The 23,520-nt window shown below is 41.2% G+C and overlaps 1 protein-coding gene across 1 annotated transcript; it reads right to left on the bottom strand.

The window, feature by feature from the left end:
* Positions 1-1,202: 1,202 nt before the first annotated feature.
* PWP1 (PWP1 homolog, endonuclein) lies at positions 1,203-19,409 on the bottom strand. Its single transcript, XM_065938477.1, has 15 exons — positions 19,192-19,409; positions 17,018-17,076; positions 16,697-16,881; positions 15,057-15,142; positions 14,864-14,960; positions 13,372-13,482; positions 12,427-12,557; positions 11,729-11,790; positions 9,284-9,380; positions 8,553-8,614; positions 6,940-7,051; positions 4,894-4,984; positions 4,675-4,796; positions 2,844-2,949; positions 1,203-2,046 (listed from the first exon to the last, which is right to left on the bottom strand). Exons 1-15 carry the CDS (start codon positions 19,261-19,263, stop codon positions 1,937-1,939), a joined length of 1,503 nt encoding a protein of 500 aa, XP_065794549.1. The 5' UTR covers positions 19,264-19,409; the 3' UTR covers positions 1,203-1,936.
* Between the last annotated feature and the right edge of the window lie 4,111 nt (positions 19,410-23,520).

Raw genomic sequence — 23,520 nt, 5'->3', positions numbered from 1 at the left:
CTATACTTGTCATCTATAAAGTGATGATTTTACTACTTTCTGATTTGGATGCTTTTTATTTTTCCTGCTGTGGCTAAGGGTTCCAATACTACACTGAATAAAAATTTAAGTTGAGGGCATCCTTATCTTCTTCCAGGAAAAGCTTTCAACTTTTCACCATTGAATGTTAGCTATGGGCTTGTCACATACGGCCTTTATGTTGAGGTACATTCCCTTTGTACCTACTTTATCATAAGTGGATGTTGAACTGTCAGGTATGACTTTTTTGTTAATGTGGTCTCATATTAATTGATGTGGTATCATTGATTTGCGAATGTTGAACCACTCTTGCATCCCTGAGGTAAATCTCAACCACGGAGTATGATCATTTTAATGTGTTGCTGAATTCAGTTTGCTAATACTCTGTAGATTTTTCATGTCTATATTCATAAGGGATATTAGCCTTTAATTTTCTTTTCTTGTGGCATCCCTACCTGGTTTTGGTATCAAGGTAATGCTGGCCTTCTAAAATGAGTTTGGAAGTATTCCATTCTATTTTATGGAAGTTTGAGGATTGGTTTAAAAGTTAGCTTGTTTAATATATATAATTCACCAGTGAAGCCATTTGGTCCAGGACTTCGGTGGGAGGTTTTTGTTGTGATTCAACATTCTTGCTAGTAATTGGTATGTTCAGATGTTCTATTTCTTCATCAGTCTTGGTATTTGTTGGTATACAGTTGCTCATAGAAGTCTCTTTATTATCCTGTGTATTTCTGGGGTATCAAGGTATATAACATTTTCCCTTTCAGTTCTAAGTCCTTCTCTCTTTTTTCCTTACTGAGTCAAGTAAAGGTTTGTCAGTTTAACCTTTCCAAGAAAACAGCTCTTGGTTTCATTTATCTTTTCTATTGTCTTTTTGGTCTCTATTCCATTTCCCATGCTGACCTTTTCCCTTCCTAAGTTTGGGCTTTTTCCCCCTAGTTCCTTGAGACGTAAAGTGAGGTTGTTTGAAATCTTTTTTCTTGATTGTAGGCATTTATTGCTAGGAACTTTCCTTAACTACTCTTGCTGTAGCCCATAAATTATGATATTTTGTATTTTCATTGCTCGATTTCTTCTGACACATTAGTTGTTTAGTAGCATGTTGTTTAATCTCCATGTTTGTAAAATTTACCTTTTTTCTTGTAACTGATTTCTAACGTTATAATACTGTAGTCAGAAAAGATGTTTTGTAAGATTTTTAATTTATTGACACTTGTCTTTGTGGTGTAACATCACATGATCTGTGTATTCTGTTGCTTTTGGATGGAATATTCCATGTATTATCTGAGTCCATTTGTTCTAATGAGTCACTTACCATTTGCTTTATTTACAAATGTTATATCCTCTTGTGGACTGAACCTTTTATATCTCTTTTGTTTGGTAACACTGAATACCATGCGGTGGACAGAAAAGGCATGCCACTTATAGAAGAGCAGCACTAAGACTTCTAAATCCTGAGCATTAATTGAAGAACAACTGTCAGGAAAGTATAGTCCCCCATGGACCTACCTCTGTTCATGGTCTACTCTGGACCCTTGGCCTAATCACCACCTTCCAAGGCCTAGGTTTACCCCTCTCTTAAGATTACAGGATTTTCTCCTTTTCAATTCCATGAAGTACTACTTATTTTACATCCTAGACTACCTGTGACAGATGGCACATTTAAGGAATGAATTTCTAAAAACCTTTTTATTCCTCCTTTCAAGAAGTGACTGCAAGTGGAGCCCTGTATGCCACACGCTTGGAAGGTCAGCACAGAGACCAGCCCCGAGTGCTGCCACCACAGCTGCAAGGAGGGATGTCAGGCAGCTCTGGTTCAGCTACCTGGATGGCTGCAGCTACACAGGGAGCATCTTTAGGCCAGCTTTTTAAAACTGAGTTAGGATAAAGAAAACAGCAAACTGTATGATCTTCATTAAGACTCCATTGGTGTTTCTGAGCTCCTGTTCCCAAAGGGGCCGCTAATAGACGGAGTTCTTGCATTGCCGAGAACAAGCCTCTCTCGTCTTCCAAATGCTTCATTTACTAAAACATAAAATAAATGGTTAAGAAACTACCAGATCAGAAAATAATATAAAAAATGAGCAATGAGGTTCTCTACCCTGTTGTGGGAGATTTTGTTTTGAAAAACATGTTTAGCACTTTATAAATTGGAAAGTAACCAACTCAAAGTCTAAAATAATGTTCTGAATGAGGTTAACTGTTTTATACTGGTCTACTTTTTTTTTTAATACTTTCTTTGCCTTGTCCTAGATTTATTGAATCCACCTTGATAACAAATGTCCAATCCCTCATGACAGTGACTCTGTCCTTCCCTTATTACACTTAATTTTAATTATTTCCTGCCTTCATCTTTCTCTGTATCATGACCACAATAGAATTGTTTTGGGGATTTAGGACTTGTTTTCTTCAGGGAATTGAAGATGCAGGAATCAGAGTAGGGCTACAGCATTCCAAATTACATCAAAGTAATAGAAGGGAACCTGGCCCCTTCAGGGAAGTTGGATTTCGGGAATGTGGGAGAGGAGATCATACTACATACTCTTCCAGCTTGCCAATAAAATCTTTTTTTTTTTTTAATCTTTCATTTTTAAAATTCAAATTTTGTCATAGATATTTTAAAATTAAAGTATGAAGACAAACTTATTTGTGAATAGGAACATTTCCACATTACAATTTGATCTTGTCGGCTTCCTCAGTGACTGTACTGGAGGATGAACACTGGGTCTGCCTTTGCCGTCTCCCTGATATATTCAAGCCACACATTCTATGTTAGCTCTTACAGAACTTACCCAGAAAAAGCAGGAAATTAGGATTCTTACCTGAAGAGACTGTGCTTATATCCCAGACCCGAAGCCCTTCCTTCTGACCTCCAAAAGCATAAATAAATGGCAAATCAGGGCAACAGGAAGAACAGAAGAGAACTCCCTGAGAAGAGAATACAGTCAGTGATTTCAGTCTTCCCAGAAAGCGCTAATCTCGATTCCCTACTCCTGTCTACAAGACCCTACGACTGAATGTCACTGAAAACCAACCCACCAGAATCTCCTTCAGGGCTCCTGTAAAGGTACTTCACAGTCAAAACAGTCAAGTTGGTGGGATTATCTCTGAGACTGGGCGCATGCTCTGACCACGCAGGCTCACATCTCCACTATCATCTAATAGGGATTTCCTAGTAACTCTGATCTGCTACACACTCCCAGAAATGAATTCTCCTTTTTAAGTAATAATGCTATAGTACAATCATTTAATGTTAAAAGTTTAATGTTTTGTTTTTTAACTCTATTACTAGATAACACATGCATCATAGCCTTTCCCTTCTCCAGGGGATCTTCCCAACTCAGGGACTGAACCCAGGTCTCCCGCATTGCAGGTGGATTTTTTACCAGCAGAGCCACAAGGGAAGCCCAAGAATACTAGAGTGGCTAGCCTATCCCTTCTCCAGCGGATCTTCCCGACCCAGGAATCGAATTGGGGTCTCCTGCATCGCAGGAGGATTCTTTACCAGCTGAGCTATCAGGGAAGCCTACATGCATCATAGAAAATATAAACAAGTATAAAAATAACTGAGATAATCAGCTGTTCATGTTTTGGCACAGGGTCTTCTAGAATTACATATAAGCATTCAACACTTAAGTATTTAAATATATGCATGGGATAATACTATGAAAACTGCTCTGTAGGTGGGCAGGGGTGTTCAGGATGGGGGGGCATGTATACCTATGGCCAATTCATATTGATATATGGCAAAAACCATCACAATATTGTAAAGTAATTATCCTTCAATTAAGATAAATATTTGGAAAAAATGCTCTACAAAACTGCCTACCCATATTTTAAAATACACAAACATTCATGTATGCAGTTTTAAACAGCTGTACAGTGTTCTATATCTACAGCTGAATTTTTATAATGCCTGGTATACACTATGCTCAATAAATATTTGATGAATTGTTGAATTCTAATCATTTCTAAAACTTTTGCTACTATGTAATAATTTCAGTGTAGTAAGAACTATTAAATAGTTATACAAAGAGGTAGGTGATAAACTGACCTCAACAGCTGTGGTGCCCTAAAAGGTTCAAGATTTTCAGAGATGGGCTTGATTTTAAGGTTAAAAAGCTGTGGAGCATACAGTTACCAGCAGGGAATGGGGGCACGGGTGGGAGTTAGGAAGTGACATGCGCACACTGCTGTATTTCAGATGGATAACCAACAAGGACCTACTGCAATGCACAGGGAAGTTTGCTTAATATCATGTAACAATCTTAATGGGAGAATAACTTGAAAAAGAGTAGGTACATGTGTAAGTATAACTGAATCACTTTGCTGACACCTGAAACAACATTGTTCATCAACCATACTCCAAAGTAAAGTTGTAAAAAAAATTTGTAGCCATTTTTACTTCTGTCCTGGAAAACCACCTCCTCCTCATCCTGGTTTTCCACAAGCAACTGTTAATCATGAAAGTTGGAAAAGGAACCAGACAGTCATTGATTTCTCCCCAAATTGCCCTAAATTAGAAAACTTCCAGAGTTTGACGAAGACCCAAATTAACTTCTCAACAAATCCATATTCTTTTGTGCAGTGATTCCTAGAGAAAAACAATAGATCAGAAACAGAAAGAACCAAGATGCCCATGAGTATTCTTACCATTTTCATATCGCGAGAGTGAACCAGACTTGGCCTGTCTCCTAATATGTCCCAGATCTTCACGTACTTGTCTGCTGATGCAGTCACAAGACAGCCCTTGATCTGACTGCTTAGATCAAGACCTAGAGGAAGATAAGACTAGTTCAGGGACTCTCACTTTGAAATAAATTTACTTCATCATAGGTTAACAGAAATGAAAGAAACCATATTCTTGCTCACCAGAAATTTCATCATTGTGTGCGTTAAGTGTAAAAATTGGCTTATCTGAACGTGCATCCAAATTATATACAAAGCCATCATCTGTACTGGCCTGGAAAGAGTAAAAGATGAGCACAGCAATGTTACATGATAATAAAACTTAGCAATGGGTAAATAGTATAAATCCTTGTGAAAATCAGCTATGGACCTGACATACCTGAGATGCTTATTATAAATTAGCATGGGCATAAGGAATTCACTTGTGGTACGGCGAGTTGGCTCTTACAAGGACTAGTTTAGTTGACAGGTCTATTAGGAAGTTGGATATGAGTATGAAGCAATGGTAGTTGATACAGACTGGGGTTAGAAATACGGTGGCAGAGGCAGAAGTTACATCCATGAGAAGAGAAGGGATTTGCTCTGTGAGTGCAGAATTGAGAGCGCCGTGTGAGGACAGAGGCCCGGAGAGCACGCCACTCACGGTAAAGGCTGAGGAGGAGCTCACAGAAGTCAGAATCAAAGAGGGCAGGAAAATAACAGAACCCAAGGAGGCAAGGCTTCTAAAGAAAGTGACAATGCTGTCAGTGTTTGGGCAAAGAGGTTTAATCAGGAAAGGACTGAGGCAGATTACAGTCCCACTTTCAAGAAAGGAAGAGAAAACTTTGAAGGGATTAAGAGACAGACCTGGTCACTGATGGGAGACAGAGACTCGCGCCTATATACAGGCCAAGGGCAAGACTCAGGAAAGAGTGGCCAAAAAAGGGACAACTGACGAGTTTTATAGGTGGGGCTGTAATGGGCACAAAAAAGGAAAAGGAGGGGCGTTTCATCTTTTGAGACTTGAGGGATGAAGGTACACCATTTTACTTTGATTACTTTCCACTTCCTTAAATGTCTGTGATTTTAGGGCTGATAACCATTTGGCAGCAAATAACCTAGGAAGTGTGTGCACCTGCCTGCTGAGAGCCAGCTCTCCAATGTAACTGGGACTTCACCTGAGATGCTGCAAGATGGAATCTGGCTTGAGGTGGCTCAGGCTGGGAATCGCATGCACCTCTGCATAGGGTTGAGATGATATGCCCCCAGAATCACAACTGCAGGAACCTTACTGAAACCTCACATATATAAAGAAAGCTTTTTTTTCCCCCCAAAGAATTCTGTCCCTCATTTATAAAGCACTAGATATTTGCTTTAGGAAAATTAGGAAATACATGATACCTTGGCTTCGAGATAAAAGCTGGGATTTTATTTTTCCATGAACTGAAACATCAGTGGCATCTTTGGATGCAACATGGAAAACTGTTCTCTGCAGATATTATAGGTATTCACAAAATGATCATAAACTTTCTTCCCATCTGGGAGACAGTGGTACATTAGTAAGTAAGCGTTAAGTCACTCAGTCGTTTCTGACTCTTTGTGACCCTATGGACTATAGCCCACCAGGTTTCTCTGTCCATGAATTAATTCTCCAGGCAAGAATACTGGAGTGGGTTGCCATTTCCTTCTCCAGGGGGTTTTCCCAACTCAGGGATCGAACCTGGGTTTCCTACACTGCAGGCAAATTCTTTACTGTCTAGACCACCAGAGAAGGTGTAAGTGCTGTATTTATTAAACATGATAGCATTAGCATCACTGGAGCGCCACTGAAGTACTAGTATTTAAATAAAGGAAAATTTTCTTGAACTGATTTAATCACTGGAAACAAAATGAATTTTTGTGATTTTGGTACTGATAACCATGTTAGCAAATAACCTAGAAAATATGTGTGCCTGCTTAGTAATTGTCATGCTCAGTATTACAAAATAATTTTACAATGATCAACTAATTATTACAACTAAAAAATGTGGCATGCTTTGGAATGGTTGGAAATTAGCAAAATTATTTACATGTTTACCATTTTTTTTGTGGTGAATTCACTGTTCTCTTGTTAAAAGAGATCTTTTTTTTAAAAAAAAAATCCCAAATGCAAATACTTCACACCATTGATATAGAAAAAGCTTTTCTACAATGGAAGTAAAGAAAATAAGTCATTAATAATCTAATAAACAGTAATATGCATATTCTTACCAAAAAATGACACGGTGAAAAGTGGTTCCAGGTCACTCTCTCAATCTGCCCACTGAAGCGCCACATCCGGTGGCTCTCCTCTGGACTCCGGCAGTCATACAGAGCCACGGACCTGGGCGTGTCCAGGCACAGTTAGGGTTTTAAGAGCTCAATAACCCCCACCATGACATCAAGACCCAATTATTTACAGCCTATTTTAAGGTTCTAAAAGAACAGACGAGTTGATTTTTACTAATTGGTGAACTCTGGTCCTGTCACTTGAAGACACTCGTGGCTCCAGATGTCACAGTGGCCTTGACCTCCCCCAGATTGAATCTTCTATTTCAAAGATGAATCGTCTCCATTACCCAAAGAAAAGGACAATTTCTAATTTGTCTTTCTCCAATACTGCTCAGAGCCAGTCTTAGCCACATTCACTCTCTATAAGCAGGTTACCACGTTGGGGGAACAGATGAATGAATTGAAGTCAAAGTCACTCAACTGTGTCCAACTCTTTGTGACCCCATGGACTATACAGTCCATGGGATTCTCTAGGCCAGAATACTGGAATGGATAGCCTTTCCCTTCTCCATGGGATCTTCCCAAACCAGGGATCCAACCTCAGGCTCCCGCATTGCAGGTGGATTCTTTACCAGCTGAGCCACAGGGGAAGCCCAAGAATACTAGAGTGGGTAGCCTGTCCCTTCTCCACCGGATCTTCCAGACCCAGGAATCGAACCGGGGTCTCCTGCATTGCAGGTAGATTCTTTACCAAATGAGCTATGAGGGAAGCCAGGTAACATGTCTCAGTCACATTTACTCTCTACAAGCAGGTTACTGTGTTGGGAGAACAGATGAATAGACTTGTGTAGTTTTGTATCAATCCCAACTACAAAAGGATAAGGATACAAGATAAAAGATTGCAACTTATTTTCTGTTTTTATTAGCTACCTCTCCCATCTCCAATCTGTAAAAAGCACACACATGATTTGGAAACCCCCTGTGATGGACTGCAGTGGTCCCAATTCTTCATCTCTCCCCACATCCATGCCCTCTGTCAGTGATCTAGGAGTTCCTCCCCTAAAGGCAGAGTTCATTTTCCACTCCATGTGATGTCTGTTTCGGCCTAGAGTAAGACAGATGTGTAGCAGGTCTGAGCCCATGTCTAAGAGGCCTTGGTGTCTCTGCTTGTACTCCTGACCTTGCTGTGGCAACATATGTGGACTAGCCTGCTAGTTTTAAAAGGATGTGAAACAGCAGAGTCTCTGGGCCTAAACAAGTCAAGATTAGTAGAGCTATCAGTTGAATCTAGCCTCGATTAGCTCAACCTTGCACAGGACAAGCAGCAAATATTCATCGCTTAAGACACTGAATTTGGGGATGGCTTGCTTCAGAGCAACATCCAACTCATACACCCTCTAAAAATTGAAGGAGATGTTAGTTGGGAATTACAACAGAATCATATTCCCTTGCAGACTGAGAGGATCAAGCTGAAAGGACAAATAAGTACTACTAAAGATTTAAACACATAAAAGCCACAGTAATAAATTCTATCTGAACATTCAGTGATACTTTCTGAGTTAGTTCAAGAGGGAAAAAACCAACAACAATTAATTCCTAAAATGCTTTCTTACTTATCATATGATCCAGAAATCAGAGTCTGTGCTTCAAATGGGTGAAACTGGAGAGTCTGGACCTAAGAGGAAGAAACATAAATTAATAGATAAATGTTTGTTTGGTTTTGGTAAAACTGCCTAATACGTGATGGGAATCAACTTTGTAGTGTTCCTACAAATTTTTTCCTTTGAAATGTATTATGTGAAGAAGCATAAATGTACTACATAATCAGAAGGACAAAACATACTTCTAAATAAAAGCTGATACTTAAAAGACCCAATGCAGCATTCCCCAAATTGTGCTAGGCAGAATACATATGTCCCTCAGATGTTAAAGTACAGTCAGAAGAAAAAGGGGAGTGGTCAAACTTACTGGGCAATGCTACACATTCTGGAAGTTTCACAACATGCATTAGCACATTAGATCCCTAGGTTCTGCAGTATCAACTGTTAAATTCTTTAACCCCATTACGTGACTGACGCCCTTCACCCCTCTCTAGGAGCCTCTGTAAAAAATGTTCCAAAGCACTAATGTTCCTAGTCACTTAACCTTTCGGTACCTAATTTTGCACTGCTCAAGAGGATAATAATTATAACTATCACAAAGGGCTCTGTGAAGATCCAGTGGGCTAGCATGTCAAAGCACTTTGTAATTCACAAAAGTCATATATAAATGTTTGGGATTATTTGTTGTAGTCAATATATGTCCCAGCTTTTTAGAATCCCTTTTATCCACAAAATCACTATACCTTGTCTGTGTGTACGGCAAGGCTAGCTGCTGGCTTCCCCAAGGACATATCCCACAGAATAACAGTGTTATCAGCTGATGCACTGGCCAGCACATTTCTGAGAAAGGGAGGAAACAAATCGGGTAATCTTTTAAAAATCAAGAGCATTACATGTAAGAGTTCCGCTTATAACCCTACCAAAAAATAAAATAAAATACCTAGGAGTAAATTTAACAAAAGAAACGCAAGATTTTCAATATACTGAGAGGTTACCCAGAGGTTCTGATTTGCAGCTAAGTTTGGGAAATACTAACCTAAACAACGTTCTCAAGTCCATTTCCCCAAATAGTTGTAACTCTGTAGAGGTCTGAACACAAATGAGAAGGTAGGATATCCTTCAGTAAGCTAGCACTCTGGGATCTTCCTTAGAAAGCTCAAATTATGAAGTGTTCAGTGTAATAGAAATGCCTTTAGAAAACTGTTTTGGGTAATCAAGTTTGTTCTTCCCCTCTAAGTAAGTTGTACTCATCTTAATGCTTACGTTCCTTGCCTCAGTAGCCCCTCAGACCAACTGTACTATTAGGAAAATGGCCCTTTTGAGGTAATAAGTATAAAAAATACATGGATGACACACAAAAGAATTAAGTTGAACTCTTACCTTACAGACTATACAAAATAACTCAAAATATATCAGACTTAAACCTAAGAGCTAAACTATAAAACTTTAAGGGATGAAAATCTTCCTGACAGTGGATTTGCCAATGATTTCTTCACTATTACACTAATGTGAACGTCACGTCGCTCAGTCGTGTCCAACTCTTTGCGACCGCATGGACTGTAGCCCACCAGGCTCTTCCGTCCATGGGATCCTCCAGGCAAGAGTACTGGAGTGGGTTGCCATTTCCCTCTCCATTACACTAAAAGCACAGGCAACAAAAGTGAAAATGAACTGCACCACATCAAAATGAGAAACTTCTGTGCTTTGAAGGACACTTCAACAGGGTTAAAGTCAATCCACTGAATGGGGGGAAATACTGGCAAATCACAAATCTTTTAATAAGAGATTAATTTTCAGAATATATAAAGAACTCCTACAACTTAACAGCAAAGAGGATCTTCCCAACTTAGGGATCAAACCTGGGTCTCCTGCATTGCGGGCAGATTCTGTACCATCTGGGTCACCAAGGAAACCACATTTCATTTATTTACAACAGCAAAAAAAACAAAACAACTAAAAAAATGGGCAGAAGGATTTGGACAGACATTTCCCCAAAGAAGATATACAAATGGCCAACAAGTACTGGAAAAGACGCTTGACATCACTAACCACTAAGGAAATGCAACTCAAAGCTACAACGGGATGCCATCTCACACCAGTTAGGACGGCTGTTATAAAGACAGCAGTAACAAAAACAGCAAGCATCAAGTGTTCAAAGGGATGTGGAGAAACTGGAACCCTGGTGCACTGCTGGTTGGAAGGTAAACAGTGCAACTGCTGTAGCAAACAGCATGGTGGTTTTTCAAGAAGTTAAATGTAGAAATACCATTAGCTCAAGCAATTTTAATTTTAGCTGTATATTCAAAAGAACTCAGAGGAGGGACTCTAACAAATACATGTAAACCCATGTTATTATACATATGTCAATGACACCAGCACTATTCACAAGAGCCAAGAGGTGGAAACAGCCCAGGTGTCCATAACAGATGGATATACAAAATATGGCATATATGTACAATGGAGTATCATCTGGTCTTAAAAAGGAAGGAACTCCTGCTATAGGCTACAACATGGATGAACCTTTTCCTAAGTGAAATAAGCCAGTCACAAGAAGACAAATACTATACGATTCCACTTATAAGAGGTACCTGGAGGAGTCGACTCATAGAGATAGAAAGCAGAATGGTGGTTACTAAGGCGTGGGTGGGCAGGAAATGGGGAATTTACTGAACATATAGTTTCAGTTTTGGAAGAAGAAAAACTTCTGGAGTTGAATGGTGGTAATGATTGCACAACAATGTGTGAGATGTCCAGAAAAACTGTGTCCAAAAAACTGCACACCTAAACATGGTTAAAATGGTAATATTTTACAAAAAAAGAACATGTGGACAAGATGTTGTCAAAATTAAATGACATGAGAAAAATGTCTTCCCTGCAGCAACAATTCTCCCACACCACTGGCACTGCAACCGCAGCACATGCTGGTTTTCCCAGCGGTGCTGGAAGAAGGGCACCTGGTCCCCACATAGGTGATGAGCATCTGCTAAGTGAAGAGACGGCAGGTGAGGGGGGCGTTGCAAGGATACAGATAGCATTCCTGCCTCCCAGCAATCTATACTGCAGGGAAAGAAAAGAAAACAAGGACATAAAGATGTGAAAACACAATGCAGAGAGACTGAGTGAAGACGGGAGGTAAAATCACGGTGGCTACAGTCTCTAACAAGCCTTCAAACAGTATTTCTTCTTACCTGACCAGCTTATTCCAAGAAAGGTCGAGGACAGCATCTGCATGCCCATCTGCTGAGGAATTCTGTAATAACTGTTTAATTACTTTTGGTATTAAAGCATCCACCCAATAAAATTGGTTTATTAATTTGAAAGATTCTTTAAAACCTTAAGATTATTCTGATCTTACATAAACTTGCTCCAAGATCTAGGGAAAGAAACACCTTGTCTCCCTCTTACTTCAGAGATATGATAAATGTTCTTTACAGGGAAGAAACTGTAGTAGTTCTTAATCTGTTATAGTTCTATAAATCAACCCCCAACCCACCTCTCCCTCACCAAAAATGTAAAAATTTAAAAAGTTACAGGAATACAAGGATATTTAGAATTCAACATACTCAAGGCTAAAGAGAAACATTTTAAAAGTTCAAAAGTAGCGTATTAGTGTGAATAGCCACTATACACAAGGAGGATCATAATCTAAGAGTAACTACGCTAGCACATGAATAATGCGCTAGTGTAAGTTACATGTAATCAGAAATCGATCTTTCCTTGGATGGGCCTTCTGAAACTAGAAACTACAGTAACTCTGGAACTACTTTATCTTATTCCACCAAAACTGTCTAACTGAAACAGTGCACATTCTCAGCCCCTGCTCCCACCTCCCCCCAAACCTGTTTCTATTTATCATTAGCGTTTAAGTATCTACTAGCTTGTTTACCTTCTTTCCTTTCCTTTTCTTCTTTTTTGACAGCTTACTTCCAAGTGTGAAGACTGGCTCTAGAGAGTCCACTATATCCAGGTCCCACACTTCAATAACAGGGGTCATGTTTCCCACAGCAATGTAATTTCCTACAGGAGGAAATGATACATTTGAGATTTAAAAAATAACTTCTAATGAAATACATTACACTGCAGACTGACTGACTCATGGCTTAGAGCAAGTTCTCTCAAACTTTCATGTGCCTGGATGTGGTTAAAACGCATATTGTTTCCAGAGGTCTTGGGTGGGGCCTTAAAACTGCATTTGTAACCAGTTCGCAGAAGGCAATGCTGCGCTGCTGGTCCTCAGACCACAGCGTGAGTGACAAGGGCTCCGTCTCCTGGTCCCAGGGTCTTCACTGATATAATGACAGAACCCTTCCTACCTTCATGGCTGTGGTGAGGATGATTTGACTAGATCATGAATGTGAACAAGCTTTGCAAACAAGACGTGAGGTGTCAGTATTAACAGTTTTTACCCTAATTATTAAATGTGATGGGGCAAGGAATAGTGTGCAGCTAAGGCCAAAGGGACTAAGCTAAGAGCCTGATTCTCTCTTCATTCTGGTTTTACTTTGTTTTCTGAAAAGGGTCGTGCACTGAACTCTACCTAATGACAATGGACACAGCATGCCAGTTTACACTGGGTTTTCAGGAGCCCTCCTCACAGTTCTGAGCCCTCATCAGGCCCTGTCTTTCCCCTAGTGAGCAGATATCTCTTTAGTGTGTTCAAAGTCTGGAGACATACAGACCCCAAACAATTAAGTGGCTGTGGTCTGAAAACTCTGTAACTTCATAAGACATCAACCATTCTGGAAACATTCATACAAAATAGATGACGTGTGTAGCTAGGAGAAACACACAGGAGCAGAACCATTGAAAAAGTAGAACTTTTTCTAATTACCAGTTGAGTCATCTGGGCTAGGATCAAAATTTAGCCATTCCACACTCAAAGGGTATGCAGACAACAGGATATCATGGTGGACATAAAAAGAATCTTCTTCTTGATTATAAACTAAAAAGATTGGGAAAAGAGACTATTACATCAGAGTAAGAAATTATATCCCACTCAAAAGAACAGAGACTCCCTTTTAAACCTATGGCAGTCACTTGCTTAAAGTCATACATTTAATACACTGAAAGTGATGACATTAAAGAAATTCCAAAGTATGTACTGTTAGGCAAGTTTTTCATGTCTAGTATATTCCTAGTACCCGGTGAGCCCCAGAGGGGAACACAAACACTGACAGAAAATTGTCATCAGGCTGAACGCTCCATCTGCATGTTCCCTGGCTAAAACGCTCCGACCTTCTGGTTCACCAACTACAGAAAACGCTCACAAGGTCTCCATTAGAAGTGCTTCATCACTATTTTATCCTTTAAAGATCTATTTGGTCATAAGTCGAAACAAGTCAGTACTGGAGAGAAATAACTCATAGTTTTAGAAATTTAAATGCTTATCAAAAATTGCTTCTTTAATATTATTAAAATCAGTAAGAAATCTTAAAGATTATATAATGAAACACTAATAAACATAGAGCCTAAGTAACCAGAAATTCTCCCCTAATATGCTTTTTACTAGAAAGAAGCAATTTAAGATGAGCTAAGGATTTTTAAAAAATTCTTCAGACCATGGTATTTGGGGTAGATCTTGGGACTAGCAGATTCCATGTAATGTTCTATCACATCACTTTATGATGAAAATGTGTGTTCAAAATTATTAACTTGTGGTCCTGTAAGAACCTCAATGATGGTCAATGTACACAGCTTACATTTTAAAGAAAGATGACGATGAAACCTTAAAACAATCTTCTTTTGACCATGTCTTTTTATTATTCAGATTTAGAGAGAAATTTTGAAATTATTCCTGAACAGAGATATACCACTTAACTTTGGAGATTCACACCAAATCCAAATAAAACATACCATTAATGACCTAACTTAGAATGAAACAGGAATACAATTACTTTACTTCAACTTCTCAGCTCCTGTCAATCACAAGATTCAAAGGAATGACTAGAGTAAACTTTCAAATGAGAATGTACAAAAATCAGTGATGACTAACTGTAATAGTTCCAATTTTTTGAAACTGGAATTGGTCTTTAAAAAATTCCACCAACATGGTTTACATTTAAGATATGTAAAACCTAGAAGGTGCCAATAAACATTAAGCCCAAGGGATTTAATTTTCATACTATGTAACTGTGTTTCCTATTAAAAAAAAGGTATTAACCTAATAATCTCTTTAAGCTTCAAAATTTTAAGACAGATGAATAGAATCAACTAAAATGAGATACAACAGGACTTGTGCCTAGAAATCCATAGTAGTTAGTACAATGGTTATTTTAATATCACTTAAGTACAGAACCTTTTAGTAAGAGATGTATTCCACTTACCATGCACCTCTAAATTGCATTGGTCCTGTTCAGCTCTGCCACAAACTATGAGATTGTCACTGGGCTTAATCAAGAAGTCTTCACGTTCATATTGCTCCTAAGTGGAGACAGAAAAGTCATTGATTAGAATCAGCTATTTGGGAAGGTTTTTCAAACACGTAAGGAGGATAAGAAAAACCACATAGATATTTACCGTATCTTTCAGAGTGACATAAGGATCTTGATCATTACTCCCATAGACCGTAAGACCCAAGAGAGATTCACCAAGAGTTTCAGCATCTATAAGAATTCATACAATGAAATGAACAAGCCAGTCCTTTAGACTAAAGCATTCTTCCTAAGACATGGGCTTCTCTGGTGGCTCAGACAGTAAAGAATCTGCCTGCAACGCAGGAGACCTGGGTTTGAGCCCTGGGTCAGGAAGGTCCCCTGGAGATGGAAATGGCTACCCACTCCAGTATTCTTCCCTGAAGAATTCCATGCACAGAAGAGCCAAGCAGGCTACAGTCTATGGGGTCGCAAAGAGCTGGACACGACTGAGCGGGTAAAATACACACACACATCCCATCTTTGAACTTAGATCCTACCGTCTATTTCATAACTAACTCTGAATCATTTATAACTGGGGAAGTAAATTATAGATAATAATAAATAGGAATTTTAAAGCCATTTACTTTTGGTCCTGGAATGCACATCTAATAGTCTTGAAATATACACTCTTCCAAAATAAGAACCAACTCAAACCAAGAAACCCCCTTTTAGAAAATATCAGAACTCTACTCAGATCTCTAGCTTGCTCCTTGTAATCATTATTCAAAAGTGCTACAGAGAGGTGGCCTTGTAGACCCGGAAATAAATAGGTCCCTAAAACACTGGTATCAACACATTAAGTGTTGCCTGGTCAAAGAAAATTGTAAACTGATGAGCCTCATAAAGTGAAGTGGCTTTCTTTACTGCAGATGTCTCATAACTGCTGACAGGCTAACTTGCCCAGTGAATCTGAAAGAGGAGCTAGTACCCTTTACACCAAATTTACCTCAAAGCGACATCCTCTCACGGCATGTCTACAAAGGTGACAGAATAGACCCCGAGAAACACAAAACTCAGAAGGAAGACACTCTCAATTTCCAGGGGAAGCTATTTTAAGGAAGTAGGGCTCTTCGGTCTTAAACACCTGACAGGTAACAGACGGGAATTTCTACGGGACAAGGCAGACGGAGCCAGTGCTCGGTGGGTGTGGAGAGTATCAGGAAGCAAGAGTCTGAATGGCTTTGCTCTGGGTCGGTCAGCTCTCCCTTCTCTGCATTTCCATGGTGCTCGGTCCTAACAGGATGGAGGCCACCCAGAGCAGGGCCTACAGCCCAGAGTCCAGTGGAAAAAGTATCCTCTGTATCTGAGGAAGTACACTGAAGAGCATGAAGGTGTTAGAGTCAGAGAATATTAAAACCTCAGCTCCATTATTCACCAGCTGTGTGACACTGGCAAAGTTATCTCACCTCTGTAAGCCTGTATTTTTTTTCTGTAAAATGGAGGTAATAATTCCTCTCTCGTTATTCCAGATAAAGAAAAATGAATTACAGATTAACCACTACTTGCAATAAAATACACAATATTAATTTTTTTTGTTTTGTATTTTAGATCTTAGATAAGTGGGTTGAACTGATTTTTTTAAACCAGTTTAGGAAACATGCTGTCTGCCTTGAGCCTTGACCCAGATTATCTGACTGACATAAAGGATGATGGGATTTCAGAGTAAAGCTTTGGAATGCTAGTATCATGATCTAATGCACTGAGTTTGTGACTAAAAACCAGCATAAGTGACTCAATTCTAACCTGGGTCGCCTTCTTCATCATATTTATCTAAGTCGTACTCGGCCAGCTCGTCATCATCCAGCGCCCTGTCATCTTCTGGGTCGCCATCCTCCAGGGGCTCCCGTGGTCGGGCCTGGGTACGGGCACTCTGCATGCCATCCTCTGAAGGATCGCCTGTTTCCTCTTCATCACTGCCCCCTTCTTCTCTACGCCAGAGAAAAAAGAAAAAGTCAAAAGATCAGCCAAAAGGCACTGTTCAATAATAAGACCACCTTGTTATCATCGTTTAAGATTTACATTTTATCTAGACTTGACTACAGGAATCAACATCCCCAAACTTACTGTAATTTTTCCTTTGCTTCAGCAATGAGACGTTTCACTTCTTCTTTACTAAGTTCTACCTATAAGAGAGCAAACATTTCATTATGATATATTTAAGGAAACCATTTTTAAGTCTCTGAATTAAAAAGATTGCAAATTAATCTAAAACATGGTTTTAAGAGACATCGAGTCAAATATCAACCCAAAGTTTCTAAATTTAACATAAATGGATTTCTGACATGTCCTTATAAATGAAGATCCTTCTCACCCAGAACTGTTCAAAAATCATGTTCTCTCCAGACTTTTTTAAAAAAAGATGGACTGGTACAGACTGCCTTCTGTGACAGCTCATCTCATTTTCTTCTGATTACCTCAGCTCAGCGGCCACTCTCTCCATGTTCCCTGCGGATATTCCCAAACAAAGCACTCCTGCCTTCGTCCCCTGCCCTGTTCCCTGGCATCACTGCCAAGTATTCACTCACTGTACTGTCACCACCTTGCAAAGCTCATTCTCTCTGACTGGATTACTCCAAACTTTCCCTTCTCTATCCCTGTGCACTGTAGTTCCATTTTTCTGACTATCTATAAGACTCTCCACTTGGACGTCCTATTCAAAACTGGTCATCCTCTTGAGTGCCAAACCGTAAGCTTACTGTGTTCTGTCCATTCTTGATAGATGATGAACCACTCAACTACCCAGTTTGTACCAAAATGCCCTTAATAATATAGAAATCCTATTGGATAACTCCAGAAACTAAAAGTTCTTAAAATTTTAATTAGGAGATACTTATTTTTCTAATTTCTCTTACTGCTTTGAATTTTTCTTTCTGGGACTTTGTAGAATAAATCCAATCTCTTCTTCCTACAAACTCTTAAGCAATGGTTCCCAAATCTGTCTGCACATTAGAATCACCTGAAGGACTCTTAATCTCAGGCGAAATTAAGGACTCAATCTCCAAACTAAATAAATCACAATACCTGGGAGCTGGTAGTTTTTGAAGCTCCCCAGGTGGTTTCAATGTGTGGACATGTTTGGAAATCAGTGTCCTCAAGTATTTGAAAGTCTCTGGTCCCCTTTTAACAACTCTTGCTTCCTTCAGTAATTTTTAATATATTATTTCCTGTCCTTATTCTATATGCATGCTCAGTCGTATCTGACTCTTTGCAATCAGATGGACTGTCCTCTGCCAGCCTCCTAGGGATTCTCTAGGCAAAAACACTGGAGTGGGTTGCCATGCCCTCCTCCAGGGGGATCTTCCCTACCCAGGGATAGAACCCGCCTCTCTTCTGTCTCCTGCATTGGCAGGTGGGTTCTTTACCATCAGCGCCAAGTGAATGCCTACCGTATGCCAAATGCTAGGGAAACTGGAGAATAAAACAGTCTATGTCCTGGTGGAACTGGCTCAATAACCTGAAACAAAAACTACCCCGCCCGTTTTTTTAATTAACATTTATTCCCACTGACAAAGAATTATATATGCACATGTCAACTCCATAAAGGCAGGGACTTTTCCTGTTTTGCTCATGCCTATCCCAGGACCCCGAACAATGCTGGGAATAGAGAAAGCACTTCGTTAAATATCTGTTGAATAACTTAGGTAATTTCCTCGGCTGCAGACTCAGTCTCTCCTGTAGGCTTTTCCCCTTCATAACGTGTCACCGTTTACCTCTACCCCCCCACCCCCAAGGCCTCATCAACATTTTATTTGCACTACTGCGAGAAACTCCTAATTCAACTCTCGGGCTCACAACACCGTAGTCTCCACATCAGTTTTTCTACACCATGGTTTTCATCCAGTTCATTCCTCTAAACGCCGGGCGGAGATATGTGCCCCCTCTTCCCGGTTTGCCTGAAAACGCACTAGGGTGATGGGAGACTATGTGGCGTTGGTCAAGAGGGCTCGCGGGAAGTTCTCAGCAAGCACCGTCCCGCCTCCTTCCAGCCCACGAGGTCCACGTGCGTGCGAATCGCGGGGGAAGGGACGGCGAGGGGGCGGGGCCCAAGGGGCCAGGAGTCCCAGACCCTCGGAGCCACAGCCCTGGCCACGGCAAAGAGGCCACAGCCGGCCCCAACCCCGGCAGTCCCACCAGCGGCGCCAGGGCCGCGCGTTCCGGGTCCAGGTTCCCAGGCGGCGCTGACCCAGGATGCTGCAGAGAGGCCGCTCCCCCTATACCTCGGAGCGACCAGGCCTCACCTTGTCTGGCGTCTCTTTGGCCACGCCGCAGCGGACCCAGGCCACGCACGTCACCTGGCGGCTGCGGTTCATGGTCCTTGGCGCAGCGACGCCTCACGCTGCTGACCTGCCCCGGTGGGTCTGGAATCCCCCGCCGCCCTTCGGCCAGCACGCTCCGAGAAGGGTTCCCGGCCGCAGCTTGGGGCAGAGCGCAGGCGCTGGCCACCAGTTCCTTAGGGGTTGTCGCCCGCTTCTGACGTCATTCGAAAGCGCCGAACGGGTAAGGGGTGGGGAAAGAGTTGGTCTCCAAGGCAGCCGGGTCAGGAGTCCACGAGGGCTAGGCTGCTATGTACGGTGGTGTGAATGGGTTTTAGAAGACATCCATGACGATGTCTGCGGGCTTCGTGGGAGTAATGAATAAATAAATGAAATTGGAACTGTAAAGGTCAGAGCCAAATTTACACCAACCTTGATTTTGCCTCCATGTTCTTAGAGCTGACAATGGTAGAGGTTTTAGGTTTGTTTTTAAAAGATTTCTCCAAAATGAACTTTTTTTTTTCTTTTCCTTCTCTGGCTGGGCGGGCTTGTGGGATCTTAGTTCCCCAAGTTCGGCAGAGCAGTGAAAGCCCCAGCCTTACACTGGATGACCAGGGAATTCCCCCGAATGAATTATCATTTCACGGAGATAGTTTAGCCATTACATTTCATTACATTCTTGCATGTTACTTATATACTAAGTACAAGGTAGTGGTTGTAGCAGCAGCAAACACAAAGTGCTTGATATATACAAGAGGCACCGTTTTAAGTGCCGTATGTAAACTTGGTAACTTCTTAACCCTTTGTGGGAGATCTTACTCCCATTTTACATATGCGGGAATATAATGTTTCCCAAGGCCACACAGCTAGCAAGTAGCTAGGATACTGTCAACTACAAATTGGCACTTACCATGGGCATTTGCTTCCCTGGTGGCTCAGATAGTAAAGAATTTGCCTACAATGCGGGAGACCTGGGTCTGATCCCTGGGTTGGGAAGATCCCCTGGAGGAGGAAATGGCAATCCACTCCAGTATTCTTGCCTGGAGAATCCCATGGACAGAGGAGCCTGGTGGGCTACAGTCCATGGGGTTTCAGAGAGTCGGACACGACTGACCAACTAACACTTTCAGACACTATAGACACTTGCCACCTATCTCTACAAAAATTAAATCATGATGGACTTCTGTAGCTGCTGACCTTTCAATACCCTGTGAAACTAGTTCAGGGTGGGGAGCAGAAATGAGGCTCTTTGTGCTGGGGAAAAACTGGTAGGACAGGTCATCAGGTGGTTAGATATTTTCAAGAGCTGATTTTCTTGGGCTCTGTGACCCTGTCTTGGTCAATTGCCCTCTCTGACCTTCATCTCTCTTCCCTACATCTGAGACTGGCAAGCAAAACAGGAGGGTGGTTGTTATGGAGAGAGTGGTGGCAAAGAAAACCGGCAGCATATGCTCTGTCCCAGTTTTATTGTCAGAATGGGCTGTCCACATATGGGGTCAATTTGTGGGCAGTTTGCAACCCATTTTCCTTACATACAATAGTTTGCTTGGTTTTGCAACAATATTGATGAAACATGATGAAAAATTACCTCCATTTAATTTTTTCCAATATTTTGGCCGCACCATGCGCCTTGCAGCATCTCAGTTCCCTGACCAGGGATTGAACCCCGGCTGCAGGAGTGAAAGCCCCGAATCCTAACCCCTAAGCCAACAGGGAACTCCCCCTCTATTTTAAAGGTGAGGAAATTCAGCAGTGAAAAGCCTTACTACCATGAGATCACACTCAGTTAGGGACTGGCAGAACTACAACTAGACACCAGCAACTCTGTACACTCAGCAGGACCCCCTTGGAACTTGCCCAGCCTGGGGAGGGATCCTCTCAGGCATGAACTGCTAATCCCTAGGGTAGGCGGAGTATGTGTTCATCTCTTCCAGGACTGTTTCTCTAAAGCAATTCCTCTGTAGCTTCTTTGCTTTTGGCCCATTTTATTTTTAAAAAACCTTTTATTTATATTTATTTACTTATTTGGCCGCACCAGCTCCTAGTTGCGACATGTGGGATCTTTAGTTGCATTCACACACTTAGTTGCAGAATGTGGGATCAACTTCACTGACCAGGGATCGAACCCAGGCTTCCTGCTTTGGGAGCACAGAGTCTTAGCTGCTGGATCTCCAGGGAAGTGCCCTGCTTTGGGCCCATTTTTAAAGGTGGTATGACAGGCTGCATTTTTCAGAAATGACTGCAACAATATCTTCCTTCAGACGTGTTTTTCCACTATGTGTTCTTGATGCTCCCCGGTCAAAACCTGGGGTCTAACTCTACCCACATCAGCCTTGAATTTGGATAGGCTTATGACTGCTTTTACCAATATTTAGCATGTCAGACGTTCCAAGCCTAGGTCATAAATAGGATGCAAGTTCTGCCTTTTCTCCCCCCATGAGACACTTATGTTTGGAGTTCTGAGCTGCCATATACAAAGTCTGACTACCCTGAGGCCACTATGTTTTGAGGAATCCAAACCACAAGGAGAGGCCACACGTGGGTGCCCCAGTAGACAGTCCTGGTTTTTGAGTCAAGCCAGAACATAAATGAAAGAGCCTTCACATGGTTCCAGAACACGGACACTAACCCCTCCTCTCAGCCTTTGAGTTTTCCCACCTGAGACCCCGGCCCTGTGGAGCAGAGATGAGCCCTTCCCACTGTGCCTTGCCCCCGAGTCTGACCCCTCTCCCCTGAATCTGTGAGCATAGTTAAATGGGTGTTTCAAACCCTTTTTTAAAAAATCCTTCCATAATTCTTTATTGTGGTTAAATGTACTATAAAATTTACCATTTTAACCATGTTTAAGTGTACAGTTCAGTGGCATTCAGTACCCAACCACTAAGCTTTGAGGTCATTTTAAAATGCAGCAATAATTATGGAAACAGGCAAGAACCTGGGCTATATTTAGACCAGAGCACATGAGCTGATTTATTAGTAAAGACTGGCTTATTAACATCTGGCTGGGCTTAGGTGTACACCCCTGGCATGCAGGAGTGGGCTTGTATTTGAGTAGTTGCCTCTGGATTCATTCACTCTGGGACTGCCCTCTCATGAGACAGCTGCTGTTCCATGACGGTGCTGGTTCAGAGTGGGTATTTGATAAGTATTTGTTAAATGAGTAAATAAAGAATAGAAAGTGGAGTATGGCTCTAGCTACCTTGGGCCTGCTGAACTTACACTCTTTTACTGGGTTTAGATCTGACATTCTACCACTTCAACCCAAGCTGTGAATTCCCTTTAGGATTGAAAATCCAACTGCAGTTGGCATTATTAGTTCCTATAACAAGAATTGAAAGAGATCATGCTTAAGTAGTTGCATTTCTAAGCCTGATTCTTGGGAACACTAATGAGCATATTTAACTCAGAAAAGTCTCTTTGCCAGAGGCCAGAAAAAAACTGTACTTGGTAGCATGTTGGCTTTTCATTCTTAGAGCTAAAGGTCTCAGAAGATTGGACCCAAGCCCACGCAAGGCTGTCATCACACCCTTTAGCTCAGTGCTGGGTATAATTAGGCTCATAAACATGATTTCTGATTGGTCCCAAGCCAGAGAAGGAAGTGAAGTGCGTGGTACCCCTACCCCCATTACACTAGGCTCTATTTCTTGCCTCTCCTATAGCTAACCTTACAATATTAGTTAGCTGACAAGGAGTAGAAGGATATTAATAGCTACCAGTTACTAAGTGGTAGAGACTTCTACTGCAAACAGATGTTGCCATGACACAATCAATTTTATTTTTCTAGAACTGAACTTTTCATTTTCATGAAAATAGGAACCATCAGGGCTTTGTTACTAGAGTAGAGCCCATTAGTACCTAGCATGGCGCCTGGCACAATAACTGCTGTTAATATTTGTTGAATCAATGAATGATTTGCTTGCTTGCTCAGTTGCTTCAGTCATGTCTGACTCTTTGGACCCTGTGGACTATAGCCTGCCAGGCTCCTCTGTCTATGGGGATTCTCCAGGCAAGAGTACTGGAGTGGGTTGCCATTTTCTCCTCCAGGGGATCTTCACAACTCAGGGATCGAAACCGGGTATCCTGCATTGCAGGCAGATTCTTTACCATTGAGCCACTGGGGCTCAATGAATAAGTGAATGCTTAGCAGAGTTCTAAACTGAAGTCCACAGACATCAGGCAACTTGCATAGAGTCACATAGTTAGTAAATAGCAACATACCACCCTGACTTTTAGCACAGAATCCTTTTCTCTATGCCTCAAGTTTTCTGGTAGACTTTTTCATTCATTCATTTATCTGTCAGAACTCTTCCAGAT

This window comes from Muntiacus reevesi, chromosome 1 (assembly GCF_963930625.1).
Source record: "Muntiacus reevesi chromosome 1, mMunRee1.1, whole genome shotgun sequence".
NCBI lineage: Eukaryota > Metazoa > Chordata > Mammalia > Artiodactyla > Cervidae > Muntiacus > Muntiacus reevesi.
The sequence above is the reverse complement of the archived record's forward strand: the minus strand, read 5'-3'. Positions and strand labels throughout refer to the sequence as shown.